The following is a 17,281-nucleotide window of genomic DNA, read 5'->3' as shown; positions in this document are numbered from 1 at the left end:
GCCTATAAAAAATTTTTTGTCAGAAAGGTAAACAAAAGGCTGGAATTACAATGGAGAGTTTCAAAGTTTGGGGGAATAATATCTGATTGGTATTGGGTTGAGCATCTCTTGCACTCCAAAAGGTTTCAAATTGTTACCTGTAGACAAGGGAAAACCAGTCAGTATTTGTTATTTTATGTCTCTTCTTTTTGTGTTTGTTCTGTGAAGTATTCGTTGTCCGAACATAAAAATCTTTCGCAAAAGTGTTCATTATCCAATTTATTCGCTATCTGAACTGTTTGTTAACCGATCACCCATTGTATTTTATAAAATAAGCAGAGAAAATTAATAGTTAACATGTAAAATATAAAATTGTACAGAAGGTACTATGCCTAAAAATAAACCTGTAATTCATAATAATTACAAAAGAAGAACTATGATATTACATTAGTAACTGAAGCTAAAGAATCATGACTAGACAAAATACCTTTCAGTTTCTAGAGAGAGAGAACTTGATCTTTAGTCATAGTGCTAAGATGGCTAAAGTTTTTCCTAAGATCAGATTTTCAGTGCTGATATTTCAAAAGTTTTCATGATGTAGTTTCTAGCCATGTAGCCCATAGACTGAGAACCAGTTCCAATGGTAAAAGCAGTTTTATCTATGAATGATTCCTGTCTGATTATAGCTTTAATAAATATTGTTAAAGATGATTCTGTTTATAACTATCATCAAGTACATATACAGATAAAATTAAAAATATACAATCCAAAATCAATTTTTGTAAAATATAACAGCAATAAAATTAATTAGAAATTGATGCTAAAAAGACATAGTTATGTGCTTGAAGTAGAACATCATACTTCTGAGTCTATCAGTCTATTACAGAACACTTTGTCTATTTGTAGAAGAAAAAATTTATTTATTTTTTAACTTAAAAATCTTTATAAAATTTATAAAATAGTAGTAAAAAGAAATTCATCAAATTATTATTTATTTATTTATTTTTAAGAATCATTTCAATAATTTCTGAAAAATAAATGTAGTAAAATTAATAAATAATTCTAACTTGATTTATGTATAAAAATTTTATTATTTTTAAATACAAAGCTGTTTTCTAACTCTGAAACATTAACTATGTTGAATGATATTCATGTAGTTAATATAAAATCTTTGTTGAAAGTTAAGGTAATTACATTTAATTTTTTTTTTTCAAGTTTTAACTAAACTATATAATTGTTATTTCAAATTTCAGATGAAAATATTGATGAAACTTATGGAGTTAATGTTCAGTTTGAAGAATCTGATGAAGAGGTATGATTTTTTTTTATCTAAAAATTTTTATTTTATATATATCCTTTATAATAATAAATCTGGATAATGTGATTTTTATCATTTAAAATTTGTAAAATTTTTAATATGGTAATATCACAAAATATTATTTAACTTATATTGTATTTTTTTTTTTTTTTTTCAAATGAATACAAATGTTGTTTAAATTGTGTTACAGTTGTTTTTGAAATCGTAGTTTATTTTTAAATTTTAAAACTGTAATTTAGATTTAGGATCAAAATATGTAGGCAGTTTAATCAAGTTAACTGTAAACACAAAAAATTATGTTAGAAATAAAATTTTAAAATTGTAAATTTAAAAAAATATTTTTTTTACCCTCTAAGATGGCTTTTTTTGATGCCAAACATGATTTTGGCTGAAGTCTAACCTAGTTAGAACAGACTCCTCAAAAATTCTTGGGTTTGTATCATTTAGATTTTATTCCAAGTCCCTCTGGATGGGGGGGGCTGATGGTCAGATGCTTCAACCATCTGACCATCATGTGATGATAATTAAAAGCAATAAAATAAATAAATAAATATGTATGTATGAAGATAAAATACAAAAATGGCACATTTTTTACTTTTTTACATTTATTTGAAAACCAATGATAGTATTGTTTTTAATCAGAGATTGTTTACTATTTCTAAGAATTAAAGTTATAAAAAATTTATTTTTGACTTAAGTTTTAAAAATTAGTTTTCTATCATCAAAAATTCTATTATACACATTTTAACATTTTCTCATTGAACTTTTTATCATTTCTTTGATGATAAAATAGCTTCTGATAAAAAATTCATGTCAACTTTTTTCAAAATTCTTGGGTTGATACATGTAAATGGATCAACCCAAGAATTCATGGGTGAAAGTATTTTTTTTTTTTTTACACACACACACCAATCAAAGTATATAATGGTTGAAATAATATGAACTAATTTTTTATTTTTAAAACTTTCAAATAGTCTAAAAAATTATTTTAAACATTGTATTTAATTAATAGAAATTCATATTAATTTACATGTTGTTTGAAAAGATTGTATATTTTCTATTAACATATTTTTGTGATAACTAATTTTTATGAATATTATTGTTAAGTAATAAAACTTGAAAAAAGTGATAAGTAGACTGAAGCCATCATTCAAAATGCTTAAGAGATAGTAATACTAATTAAAATGTAATTTTGGATGTCTAGTAAGTCAAATACAAATATAGAATACAATATATACAATCTAGAAAAAATACAAATTGCATTTATGATAACTGAAATAATTTACTTTTTTAATTATTCCTTCTTAAACTATTTTTTGTCCTAGAAATTCCCAAAACAAAAAAATAGTAGTAATAAATATAGATTTTAATTTATATAGTCTCACACAATTTTTAAATCAAAATACAAAGAAAATGTTGAAGAAAGAATTAAATGAAAGTCATCTGACTAACTTATTGTCTGAAATTCTAATTAAATATTTCATTATTACTATATTTATCTAAAACTTTTTTAACAACAATAGGAAGATGATATTTGTGGAGAAGTGAAAGAAGAAGATTCCAATGATGAAACTGAAGGAGAAGAAGCAGTTGTGGATAGTACTTTACATGCCACAAATGTTAGTATTATTTAAAATTTTATTTAATTATAATATATAGTTTTATGTTAATATATTATTTTATTAACATAATTTTTATTAATTTATTATTAACTATAAATATTAATTTTTTAATTTCCTGGAGTCCTTAAGTAAACTTTTAAAAAGTTTTGCTTATTAAAAAACTCTGGAATCTTTGAAAATTGTTTGCATAAATTTGTTGTTAAGGAATATAAAGTATTGCAATCTGGCCAACTTAGCTAAGACCTATCGACATAGGTAGGCATATGCAAACTAGGCCAGTCTATTTGTGAAATATTGGTGGTGCTTTTCCAGATATGGAAGGGAATATTTACATGCAGAAAGACTGTTTTCAGAAGAAGAAAAATATTTCATATGGCACATCTTTTTCTTCCAAGGAAGATTAGTCTCTTATGACAGGAAATAATTTAGGAATTGATGGAATTTTTTTTCTTTGTTGTTGTTCTAATCACAACACAATCAAATCCAATGCTGTTGATTCCAGAATGTTCGTTGAATGCTTTATTGATGATGTAAACTTTTGCTCATCTTCACTGCTTGTTCTAGAGTGAATCTTTTCTATTATTGACACTGATACTATGTCAGCAATCTGATTCATGCTTTGTGAAATGAGCAACAAGACTGATAAAATTGCTATTTTTAGTTTTCTATAGAAAGCCCATCTGAATCAATTTCCTTGACATATTGCTGTTGTGTTACATTACCTTATCAAACTGCAGAATTACAGTTTGATAAGGTAATGTAACACAACAGCAATTTTTAAGGAACAGTAACAAATTCATCTAACTCAGTGTTTCTCAACCTCTAACGAATCGTTGCCCCCTTGAATAAAACCGTTACGTAGTATCGCCCCCTTCACTACAAAATTCTGATGTCGAGGGACAAGGCTAACGCCAAATTCGTACTGCATTGAATAGACTAGTGACTAGGATGATGTTATTTGTTTAATTATTGTACAATATAACAAATAAAATATCTAATTATTCTTAATATAATGTTTTACTATATCACAGAAAATTGTTTTTTTGCCCCCAAAATATAAATTGTTACTAATCGCCCCCTCAACATGGAAAAATGCCCACATAGGGACGATTTTGCCCCCGTTGAGAAACACTGATCTAACTGAACTTGTTATTGTAACTACTCTTCAAAACTTTGGAGGATTATTTTATACCTCTATTTAAAATTATTTACTAAATTGGACTTCTCTCGGACAAAAATATGGTTCAAAATTGATCTAAGTAAGGGTAATCCAGAAGACAACTTTCTTCAGAGAGATAGTGAACACCTCAGTGTAAATGCAATTAGTAATAAAATCATTGGTTGAAAAAATGGTCTCTAAGCAAATCCCTCCTAGTCAAAGAAAAATGGCCAAGCAGTTAAATTTGAGTGTTTCTACAGTTAACCACTTTATCCACAATGAATAGGACTGAGTAACAAGATGGAAGACCAAACTTCGTGGGCTTAACAAGACCCATAAGGTAAATTGTGACCACTTGCATCAGCTTTATGAGAATCATTTAGCAGGTCAGAAATTAGAGTATGTTGTCACTTTAGACAAGACTGCAGTGGTGTCAGAAAAGTTTGCACCTAAAGAAAGAGAAATTCTCAAACAAGTTGATGGTGATTGGTGCAATGCATAGTACAGTACTTTGCCATTGAACAAAGTACTCCAAAATGCCAAAGTCAATACAGTAGAACCTCGAAAACGCGGCTCTCGATAACTCGGCCACACCCTGGCAGGGCAAAAAAATCCTTAGTTAATTAATTTTTATTATAGACAGCTTTATAAAAGTATAAAAGGTCTCATAAAGTATTTTTCTGAGGTCTGTCTTATCAGGCAAATTACTGTACACAGTGTATTCATTAATTTTCATTTTCATGTAGTAAAGGCTCTATGCCTTCATAAAGGACGTACTTTTCCTTTGTTTAAGGGTNGGAGTTGTGACTCAAAGGATTATAGACCCAAATTTGGGAAAAGGAGGGAAAGATGAGAAAAAACAAAAGATGTAGTAGTGAGAAAGGTTAAATAGAGCTTCTGTTGACCCTTAATTTTCCAACCTTTCTCACTTTTTTATCTTTTGTCCTTTCCCTGCACTTGGGTCTATAATCCTTTGATTCACAACTACAGCTTTATTTAGTATTTTTTCCAACGTTGCAAGATTTGGCTACATTGCACCAAATGTGGCTACTTTTTTTGTTTGACGTAAAAAATATCATTTGGCACTTTGGCTACTTTTTGGGCTACATATTATTTATAATTATATTAGTTGAATAAAAATGCACTTTAAAATGGTGTTTCGTCGCTTTTTATTAATTAGAGACCCAAATATAACAAATATTTGTGTTTTTCAAATAAAATTCCATTTGTTTCTAAGTAAAAATTGAAAGTGTCTGTAGAAGTAATTTTTAAAATATCCTTTTTCTTGATAAAGTTTTAATACTTATTATTATAATCTAGATGTGTTAATCCTTAAATATACTTGTATATTGGGCCACAAGTATATATTATATGTACAGTACTTGTGGCCCAAAACTCCTTGACTTCTTCCAATGCGGCCCAGAGAAACAAAAAGGTTGGACACCCCTGCCCTACACTGTATATAATATACACACAAGAATTCAGAATACAGTAGAGCATCGATTATCCAACCCCCGATTAATCGTCACATCGGTTAACCGACCGTTCTAGTCAGCAAATTTCAAATGTCCGCTAGTGATGTGGCACTACAATATTTGGCTATGTCTTGGCTACTTTAATATTATTTTTGTTAAATTTTTGCGTGTTTTAGCTGGCAACGCCAGCTCAACCATTGAAGGGAGGCAGGTATTTAAATGAGACTTAATTTTCTAATTATGAGTGGTGGTTTGTTTTGTGAGCAATAAAATAATTTAAAAATAATTAACAATACAACAGCAATGATTATTATTTGAAAAAAAATTTGTTAGGCTTAATATTGATGAAAATTCAACGCAAAGTTGGTTAATGGCGATATACTAATTACATGGGATATACTATACTGATGATGTATTTTTTTCATTCTTTTTGGTTATCCAATTTTTTCAGTTATCCGACCAACCTGAGTCCCCAATTGAGTTGGATAATCGATGCTCTACTGTATATTGTTCAAAAGATAATTTTCTTCCTGGATAGTATGCAAAATTTCAAATTTTTACTTTCTTGGCTGTTATGTATAACAGGGAAAGTATGATGATGACCCCTTCCCAGATTTTTACATTTTTGGACTCGGGACCTTGAAGCATTGAGAAATGCAAAAAATAAATAAATAAATTAGGGGTTTTTGTATATATGGCTGTTGGTGGGTGAGTAGCATGATTTTGTTCACTCTCTTTGAAACTTAATAATGCCTGTGCTTTTTGTTGAAAATTTCTGAAATTTTGCAGAGAGGTTTGCTTATTAGGAGATAGATGCTATTAAATTTTGGTAAAAGGTAAAGGGGTTTGTGTGTATCTGCAGTAGGATTAGACTTGATGACGATTTTACTTATTAGCATTTACAATTTTTTATAAAACCTATTCCTACCATCAAAATTAAGCTTTTTGTCATTTTATAATAGTTAAAAATAAAAAGTTTTTTAATAAAATATAACAGATGGCACTACTAAATGTTGCAAGGAAAGTTAAATGATTTATTGCTGGATTTTTTTCTATAAAAGAGTTGCCAAAATACAATCAATTGAAAAGTGAAAAAATTGCCAAAAAAGCGGTGTTATTGTTGGTTTTCTTTATCTGGCATTGCAGACACTTGTAGAGAAAAAGCTACTGGGTCTAGAATACTCAAATTTTAAACTTAAGCCCCACTCATTATCAGTGAGATGCTTGCAAAACTTTAGGGTCAGTAGGTCAAAGTTCACAGAAGTTTCCCATAGAGTTATTTTATTTTTATTGCTTAATTTTATGCTAATAAGGATAAAATTGAAACAAATGATTTTTATTCAAAATGTTATTGAGTAACAAAAACTCAAATTTATGTGAATTAAAACTTTTTATAATGATTTTACTAATGGCATATTGAAAGTGTTTAATTGGCAGCTATCATCAAGCAATGACCAAACTGTTCAGTACATGATCATTTTAGGTCTTGATATAATACAATCTGAAATATGTTAATCCATAAACATAAATAACTTAGCATAAATAATATCATTTCTACACTGCATTGTTTTTATGACTTTATTGTATTAATGTACTGACATCTATGTAATACAATATAAATATTAAACATCTGTTATATAAAAATCATTAACCAAAACATTTGATATCCAAACAAAAACATTTAAGATATAAAAAAATTGCACCGATTAAAAAATTTGATTGTCGTCTAAATTGTTATAATTTTTACTTGGTACAGTTTTTTATATATCAGATGTTTTTGTTTGGATATATTAGAATCTAAATTTATTGTTCCAATTTCAAAACTTTCAACATTTCAGATCATTTTTTAAATAAAATAAAACTATCTTAATATAAAATGCAATATTGAAAGTTTAAAAATGGAAANGAATGTGCACATTTGAAAGTTTTAAATATTTATAATATTATAATTTACAGTTTTTTTAATAACTTAACTTTTCCTGTGGAAAAATCACTTTAACACAATTTATTGTTCCTGAAACAAAAAAAATTAATTGAATTCACACATTTGATTTATTTATTCAAATGAAAGTGCTTTTATTAATTTTTCAAATAAAAATGTTTAGTATCATATTGTGAATTATATGAATTATTTACTCATATATTGTGTTGAACTGATTCTTCATAAGCAAAAAAGAAAAATAATACTCTCTCATATAAAAAAGACTCAAATATGATATTTTTCATATAGTTTCACATCTATGTGATCATGATCAAAATTTATACCTGTACTCTATTTTCTGGAATTTTTATCATTTAATGTAGATTGTACAATATCTAAATTTCCATATAATAATTAGTTTTTCCTTAATAATAATTTTATTATTTATTAAATTTTAATGATGTTTGTAACATTTTAGACGACAGAAACGAGAAGAAACTAGATATGACCTTGCAAAGCTAAAAGGTCAAAGTCTTCTATCAGAAGGCATTGAAGATATGGTAGGAATTTTATATCGTCCAAAAACTACAGAAACCAGACAAACATATGAAATATTATTGAGTTTTATTCAAGAGGCATTAGGCGATCAGGTTTGTAAATTGAATTTATTATAGTACATTATTCAATCTGTATATGAAAATTTTTATTCTTATTTGTAATGTTTTGAAATAAGTGAATTTATGTAAAATTTGGATTATAACAACTTTTAATTTTATTTTTTTGTAGTTGTTGAAATTTTATTTAATCAGTTAAAATTAATCTTTTAGATATTGTTTTTATTTTAAGTAGATCCCAAAATAATCACAGTAAAACAGAATCTATTATCTATAATATTTGTTAAACTAGAAATTAAAGTCTATGATTACCATTGCAACCAGATTTGTCAAAGTAAATCAAAATAAATGAATCTTTTAAACTAGTATTTTTTCAATAAGTGATAAGATCTTAATAAACTTTATATAAATATATAAATCGAGTGTATATACAGAAATTGTGACACACTTATGGGATCCAATCATACAAGGAGTCACAAATTTACTGTTTAAGAGGTTTCTTTATTGTTTATTGGTGTTGTCAAATATGCAAGCCCCTCATCAGCATGACAGAGAGTAAAGACAAATAGAGCATTTAACTAGTAATGATTAACTGGTAGTAAAAACTCTAAAAAAAAAAAATTAGAGTTTTTACTATTCATTCATTTATCATCCAATCTCACTCCATCATTGCCAGTTAATTGCTCTATTCATCTTTACTCTCTGTCAAACTGGCTGAATAATTCAGTCTGCATACCAAATACAAAATAATGCTAAACATTCAGTTCAACACTAATATTTTTCATACATTTTGACTAGCTAAATCCAGATTTATAAGTTTATCTTGCAAAAGTACTATTCTGATTCTTGATTTTGAATGACTGTGTTTGTATTAAAAGTGTATAAGAGACAGTCATTCAAAAACCGAGCATATGATAGAAAATCACTCTGAGCTGAGTCAGCTATATGTAGTTGCTGCATCTGTTGAGACACTTATCTCACTGTGAAACTAGACAAAGAGTGCTCCTGTAGAAGAATTCTCTGTGTTGCTGCTGGAACCATTGTTGAATGCAGCCTTCATGTCATTGTCTGATTGAAATTGTCATACTTTATGGACACAATTTAACTACCCAAATACGTGAAAATCGTACAGAGACATGTTCAGGACTCTAAGAAGATTGCATGAGCACTCCACATCTATATTTCTGCAATGTAGCACAGACAATATTGGCAGTGTGCAGTTGGACATTGTCTTGGACAAGGATATCATTTTTATCCTTGAGAGCAACTTAAGGCATTTTGACTTTATTACCTACTGCAACTATATGAATGTCTTGACATAGCAGTCATCATTTACAGTTTCTCATTTCTTCAGGAACTCAATGATGAGTAAGTTGCCCATATTGATCAAAAAACAATGTCGTCATTATCTTACTCGCATTGTTCTGTCTGCCTTGGACTTCTTTGGTAGTGGGAAGTCAGCATGTTTCCAATGATGCAATAATCACAATACTTTGCTTCCATTTGTTTATTCATCTACCTGCTTCCAATACATGTTGTTAAAAATGCAGAATATCATGATGCTTGTCTTTACTGATTTTCATTTTGATGATTGGACAGTGAGTACACTGCCACCAGTGGTGTTTGCATGTACTATGCGTCATGGGATACATTATGTGATGGCTATGATAGGTTGTCAGGTACTAACTTTCTTTCCATGAGACAAATCTCTTTGGGAACACTGTTACATTTCTACAATCATGTATGTTCAATTTTTAAATGATTGTATCTTATATTTTTATACAGTAATGGTATAACAACTTTTTTATGGAAAAATAATGATATATAAAAGCAAGCAGATTTGAAATTCTTAATTCTGTATTTTTGAGTAGTATTAAATTCTATAACACTACTCAGCATTAGTATAACCCATAAATAAAATTTGCTTCATTATTCTGTTTTTAATAGAAAATGACATTTTTTCTTTTCAAGAAATATATTTTACTTTTATATTTAGTACAATTCTGGTATAAAGTAAACTTATACTAAAATTAAAATAAATTATGCTATGAAAAAATGTCGGTGAAACATAAGACAATTTTGATGATAATATAACTTACATGATGATGAGTATTGTTCAGAAATTATAATTGAATTTCTAAAAATTCTAATAAAAAATTTTTATCAAATCCAGAAAAAATGTTATATAAATCAATGTTCATATTCAATATTTAATTCTATAAACATGCATATTAAATAAAATTCATACCTTTGTATTGTAATATTTAAATAAGTTTTAAAACCAAAATTTATTTTTCTGTGATACTATCTTAATACCACAAAAAAGATACAGCATGGAAAAACACATTTATTTTTGTTGAAACAATTAAAGCATTAATAATGTTATAAATATTACAAAGGTAATCAAAATCTTAACTAAGTTAAATTATTTTTACAGCCAAGAGATGTCTTATGTGGTGCAGCAGATGAAGTTTTAGCTGTACTAAAGAATGACAAGATCAAGGATAAAGAACGCCGAAAAGAAACTGAAGCTTTGCTTGGTGGTTTAGCTGAAGAAAGATATGCTGTTCTAGTTAACTTGTGCAAAAAAATAACTGATTATGGTGTTGATGAAAAAGCACAGACAACAGGTAAGGACTAAATTTATTATTGTAATGATATTACTACATGGTATATATAATACAATGATTATTGTTTCTCAAATAGTCTTTGTATTTAAAAATTTTTTTCATTTCAAAATATGACCAAAATTCAATTTCTACATTATGATGCTGATACTCAGTGTATTCCAAACTGTGATCAGACCATTAAGAAAGTTTATTATAGACATTTAATGAGTTGCAGACTCATATCAATATAAATTAAATATACATATTAATAATTTTTAGTCTTGGAATAATAAGCTATGTAAGGATGGCCATTTATTGCTTTTTTTAATTTTGTTATTTAACTTATCCTATACTTACGACACAAGGGTATGATGACATCAAGAGAAGGAAAAGCAACTGGGCTCCTCCTCAGTCTGCTCTGATATAGGAGACCAAAGCATAGGAAGAATGTGATTTGATGGTGTAAATTTAATATGCAAATTCAGAACTAAAGTACAGTGGGTGATCAGTTAACAAACATAATCTGTTTCAAGACTTTGCTTGTTCATTAATCAATTACCGATTTACCATAGATTTTTATGTGAATTTGATTAATTCATTCTGGAAACCCCAAAAAATAAATAAATAAATTATATACTTTCTTACTATGTTTATTTACATGTAATAAGAAACTAAAAGCAATCTCTCCATTTTTTCATAGATGGCACATCTTTGTTTCTCGGATGTGATTTTTGTTACTTCTTAAGCTGCTCGAGTCTTCTTGATTATATCTTTCATAGCTAAGATTGTGCCTACTGTACTGTTCAAACCATACTGCCTAGCATCTATCCTACTGTTCAAACCATACTGCCTAGCATCATCAGACATCTTTTGCTCACTCTCCACCTTGGCTATTATCTCTTGCTTGATTTCTAAGGTGAGCAAGGTTCTTGACACACCACTCTTTTTAGGCTTCATAATATTATCAATGTCTTTTTGAAATAAAAAGTTCAGAAAAGCACTCACAAAAATTCAGTGAACAGAAATCAACTAGCACTCTAAAGAATTATGTAAATGTGAGGCCTGTTTGAAATTTGAAATTTTGTTGTTAAACCATTAATGAATATCTGATAGGACAGTTAAACTCTCACCTTTAGGAAATAAAAATGGATGCAAAACTTAAAACTTAACGAGTGCTCAACAGTCTCGCAAAGCCTATAAAAAATTTTTTGTCAGAAAGGTAAACAAAAGGCTGGAATTACAATGGAGAGTTTCAAAGTTTGGGGGAATAATATCTGATTGGTATTGGGTTGAGCATCTCTTGCACTCCAAAAGGTTTCAAATTGTTACCTGTAGACAAGGGAAAACCAGTCAGTATTTGTTATTTTATGTCTCTTCTTTTTGTGTTTGTTCTGTGAAGTATTCGTTGTCCGAACATAAAAATCTTTCGCAAAAGTGTTCATTATCCAATTTATTCGCTATCTGAACTGTTTGTTAACCGATCACCCATTGTATTTTATAAAATAAGCAGAGAAAATTAATAGTTAACATGTAAAATATAAAATTGTACAGAAGGTACTATGCCTAAAAATAAACCTGTAATTCATAATAATTACAAAAGAAGAACTATGATATTACATTAGTAACTGAAGCTAAAGAATCATGACTAGACAAAATACCTTTCAGTTTCTAGAGAGAGAGAACTTGATCTTTAGTCATAGTGCTAAGATGGCTAAAGTTTTTCCTAAGATCAGATTTTCAGTGCTGATATTTCAAAAGTTTTCATGATGTAGTTTCTAGCCATGTAGCCCATAGACTGAGAACCAGTTCCAATGGTAAAAGCAGTTTTATCTATGAATGATTCCTGTCTGATTATAGCTTTAATAAATATTGTTAAAGATGATTCTGTTTATAACTATCATCAAGTACATATACAGATAAAATTAAAAATATACAATCCAAAATCAATTTTTGTAAAATATAACAGCAATAAAATTAATTAGAAATTGATGCTAAAAAGACATAGTTATGTGCTTGAAGTAGAACATCATACTTCTGAGTCTATCAGTCTATTACAGAACACTTTGTCTATTTGTAGAAGAAAAAATTTATTTATTTTTTAACTTAAAAATCTTTATAAAATTTATAAAATAGTAGTAAAAAGAAATTCATCAAATTATTATTTATTTATTTATTTTTAAGAATCATTTCAATAATTTCTGAAAAATAAATGTAGTAAAATTAATAAATAATTCTAACTTGATTTATGTATAAAAATTTTATTATTTTTAAATACAAAGCTGTTTTCTAACTCTGAAACATTAACTATGTTGAATGATATTCATGTAGTTAATATAAAATCTTTGTTGAAAGTTAAGGTAATTACATTTAATTTTTTTTTTTCAAGTTTTAACTAAACTATATAATTGTTATTTCAAATTTCAGATGAAAATATTGATGAAACTTATGGAGTTAATGTTCAGTTTGAAGAATCTGATGAAGAGGTGTTCTAGTTAACTTGTGCAAAAAAATAACTGATTATGGTGTTGATGAAAAAGCACAGACAACAGGTAAGGACTAAATTTATTATTGTAATGATANATACAGATAAAATTAAAAATATACAATCCAAAATCAATTTTTGTAAAATATAACAGCAATAAAATTAATTAGAAATTGATGCTAAAAAGACATAGTTATGTGCTTGAAGTAGAACATCATACTTCTGAGTCTATCAGTCTATTACAGAACACTTTGTCTATTTGTAGAAGAAAAAATTTATTTATTTTTTAACTTAAAAATCTTTATAAAATTTATAAAATAGTAGTAAAAAGAAATTCATCAAATTATTATTTATTTATTTATTTTTAAGAATCATTTCAATAATTTCTGAAAAATAAATGTAGTAAAATTAATAAATAATTCTAACTTGATTTATGTATAAAAATTTTATTATTTTTAAATACAAAGCTGTTTTCTAACTCTGAAACATTAACTATGTTGAATGATATTCATGTAGTTAATATAAAATCTTTGTTGAAAGTTAAGGTAATTACATTTAATTTTTTTTTTTCAAGTTTTAACTAAACTATATAATTGTTATTTCAAATTTCAGATGAAAATATTGATGAAACTTATGGAGTTAATGTTCAGTTTGAAGAATCTGATGAAGAGGTATGATTTTTTTTTATCTAAAAATTTTTATTTTATATATATCCTTTATAATAATAAATCTGGATAATGTGATTTTTATCATTTAAAATTTGTAAAATTTTTAATATGGTAATATCACAAAATATTATTTAACTTATATTGTATTTTTTTTTTTTTTTTTCAAATGAATACAAATGTTGTTTAAATTGTGTTACAGTTGTTTTTGAAATCGTAGTTTATTTTTAAATTTTAAAACTGTAATTTAGATTTAGGATCAAAATATGTAGGCAGTTTAATCAAGTTAACTGTAAACACAAAAAATTATGTTAGAAATAAAATTTTAAAATTGTAAATTTAAAAAAATATTTTTTTTACCCTCTAAGATGGCTTTTTTTGATGCCAAACATGATTTTGGCTGAAGTCTAACCTAGTTAGAACAGACTCCTCAAAAATTCTTGGGTTTGTATCATTTAGATTTTATTCCAAGTCCCTCTGGATGGGGGGGGCTGATGGTCAGATGCTTCAACCATCTGACCATCATGTGATGATAATTAAAAGCAATAAAATAAATAAATAAATATGTATGTATGAAGATAAAATACAAAAATGGCACATTTTTTACTTTTTTACATTTATTTGAAAACCAATGATAGTATTGTTTTTAATCAGAGATTGTTTACTATTTCTAAGAATTAAAGTTATAAAAAATTTATTTTTGACTTAAGTTTTAAAAATTAGTTTTCTATCATCAAAAATTCTATTATACACATTTTAACATTTTCTCATTGAACTTTTTATCATTTCTTTGATGATAAAATAGCTTCTGATAAAAAATTCATGTCAACTTTTTTCAAAATTCTTGGGTTGATACATGTAAATGGATCAACCCAAGAATTCATGGGTGAAAGTATTTTTTTTTTTTTTACACACACACACCAATCAAAGTATATAATGGTTGAAATAATATGAACTAATTTTTTATTTTTAAAACTTTCAAATAGTCTAAAAAATTATTTTAAACATTGTATTTAATTAATAGAAATTCATATTAATTTACATGTTGTTTGAAAAGATTGTATATTTTCTATTAACATATTTTTGTGATAACTAATTTTTATGAATATTATTGTTAAGTAATAAAACTTGAAAAAAGTGATAAGTAGACTGAAGCCATCATTCAAAATGCTTAAGAGATAGTAATACTAATTAAAATGTAATTTTGGATGTCTAGTAAGTCAAATACAAATATAGAATACAATATATACAATCTAGAAAAAATACAAATTGCATTTATGATAACTGAAATAATTTACTTTTTTAATTATTCCTTCTTAAACTATTTTTTGTCCTAGAAATTCCCAAAACAAAAAAATAGTAGTAATAAATATAGATTTTAATTTATATAGTCTCACACAATTTTTAAATCAAAATACAAAGAAAATGTTGAAGAAAGAATTAAATGAAAGTCATCTGACTAACTTATTGTCTGAAATTCTAATTAAATATTTCATTATTACTATATTTATCTAAAACTTTTTTAACAACAATAGGAAGATGATATTTGTGGAGAAGTGAAAGAAGAAGATTCCAATGATGAAACTGAAGGAGAAGAAGCAGTTGTGGATAGTACTTTACATGCCACAAATGTTAGTATTATTTAAAATTTTATTTAATTATAATATATAGTTTTATGTTAATATATTATTTTATTAACATAATTTTTATTAATTTATTATTAACTATAAATATTAATTTTTTAATTTCCTGGAGTCCTTAAGTAAACTTTTAAAAAGTTTTGCTTATTAAAAAACTCTGGAATCTTTGAAAATTGTTTGCATAAATTTGTTGTTAAGGAATATAAAGTATTGCAATCTGGCCAACTTAGCTAAGACCTATCGACATAGGTAGGCATATGCAAACTAGGCCAGTCTATTTGTGAAATATTGGTGGTGCTTTTCCAGATATGGAAGGGAATATTTACATGCAGAAAGACTGTTTTCAGAAGAAGAAAAATATTTCATATGGCACATCTTTTTCTTCCAAGGAAGATTAGTCTCTTATGACAGGAAATAATTTAGGAATTGATGGAATTTTTTTTCTTTGTTGTTGTTCTAATCACAACACAATCAAATCCAATGCTGTTGATTCCAGAATGTTCGTTGAATGCTTTATTGATGATGTAAACTTTTGCTCATCTTCACTGCTTGTTCTAGAGTGAATCTTTTCTATTATTGACACTGATACTATGTCAGCAATCTGATTCATGCTTTGTGAAATGAGCAACAAGACTGATAAAATTGCTATTTTTAGTTTTCTATAGAAAGCCCATCTGAATCAATTTCCTTGACATATTGCTGTTGTGTTACATTACCTTATCAAACTGCAGAATTACAGTTTGATAAGGTAATGTAACACAACAGCAATTTTTAAGGAACAGTAACAAATTCATCTAACTCAGTGTTTCTCAACCTCTAACGAATCGTTGCCCCCTTGAATAAAACCGTTACGTAGTATCGCCCCCTTCACTACAAAATTCTGATGTCGAGGGACAAGGCTAACGCCAAATTCGTACTGCATTGAATAGACTAGTGACTAGGATGATGTTATTTGTTTAATTATTGTACAATATAACAAATAAAATATCTAATTATTCTTAATATAATGTTTTACTATATCACAGAAAATTGTTTTTTTGCCCCCAAAATATAAATTGTTACTAATCGCCCCCTCAGGCTTTTTTTGATGCCAAACATGATTTTGGCTGAAGTCTAACCTAGTTAGAACAGACTCCTCAAAAATTCTTGGGTTTGTATCATTTAGATTTTATTCCAAGTCCCTCTGGATGGGGGGGGCTGATGGTCAGATGCTTCAACCATCTGACCATCATGTGATGATAATTAAAAGCAATAAAATAAATAAATAAATATGTATGTATGAAGATAAAATACAAAAATGGCACATTTTTTACTTTTTTACATTTATTTGAAAACCAATGATAGTATTGTTTTTAATCAGAGATTGTTTACTATTTCTAAGAATTAAAGTTATAAAAAATTTATTTTTGACTTAAGTTTTAAAAATTAGTTTTCTATCATCAAAAATTCTATTATACACATTTTAACATTTTCTCATTGAACTTTTTATCATTTCTTTGATGATAAAATAGCTTCTGATAAAAAATTCATGTCAACTTTTTTCAAAATTCTTGGGTTGATACATGTAAATGGATCAACCCAAGAATTCATGGGTGAAAGTATTTTTTTTTTTTTTACACACACACACCAATCAAAGTATATAATGGTTGAAATAATATGAACTAATTTTTTATTTTTAAAACTTTCAAATAGTCTAAAAAATTATTTTAAACATTGTATTTAATTAATAGAAATTCATATTAATTTACATGTTGTTTGAAAAGATTGTATATTTTCTATTAACATATTTTTGTGATA

At 26.9% G+C, this 17,281-nt stretch overlaps 1 protein-coding gene across 1 annotated transcript in view; it reads left to right on the top strand.

Annotated features, from left to right (window-relative positions):
* LOC111618445 (U5 small nuclear ribonucleoprotein 200 kDa helicase-like) overlaps positions 1-17,281 on the top strand; it is a 94,966-nt gene that overhangs the window by 36,452 nt on the left and 41,233 nt on the right. Inside the window, exons 7-13 of the mRNA XM_023359990.1 lie at positions 1,233-1,291; positions 2,821-2,916; positions 5,730-5,764; positions 7,953-8,124; positions 10,526-10,718; positions 13,792-13,850; positions 15,380-15,475. Of these exons, the coding sequence (XP_023215758.1) occupies positions 1,233-1,291; positions 2,821-2,916; positions 5,730-5,764; positions 7,953-8,124; positions 10,526-10,718; positions 13,792-13,850; positions 15,380-15,475 (710 nt within the window). The remainder of the gene's footprint in view (positions 1-1,232; positions 1,292-2,820; positions 2,917-5,729; positions 5,765-7,952; positions 8,125-10,525; positions 10,719-13,791; positions 13,851-15,379; positions 15,476-17,281) is intronic.

Source organism: Centruroides sculpturatus, unplaced genomic scaffold (genome assembly GCF_000671375.1).
Source record: "Centruroides sculpturatus isolate CEXI.00-Female unplaced genomic scaffold, Cexi_2.0 scaffold5, whole genome shotgun sequence".
Taxonomy (NCBI): domain Eukaryota; kingdom Metazoa; phylum Arthropoda; class Arachnida; order Scorpiones; family Buthidae; genus Centruroides; species Centruroides sculpturatus.
The sequence above is the reverse complement of the archived record's forward strand: the minus strand, read 5'-3'. Positions and strand labels throughout refer to the sequence as shown.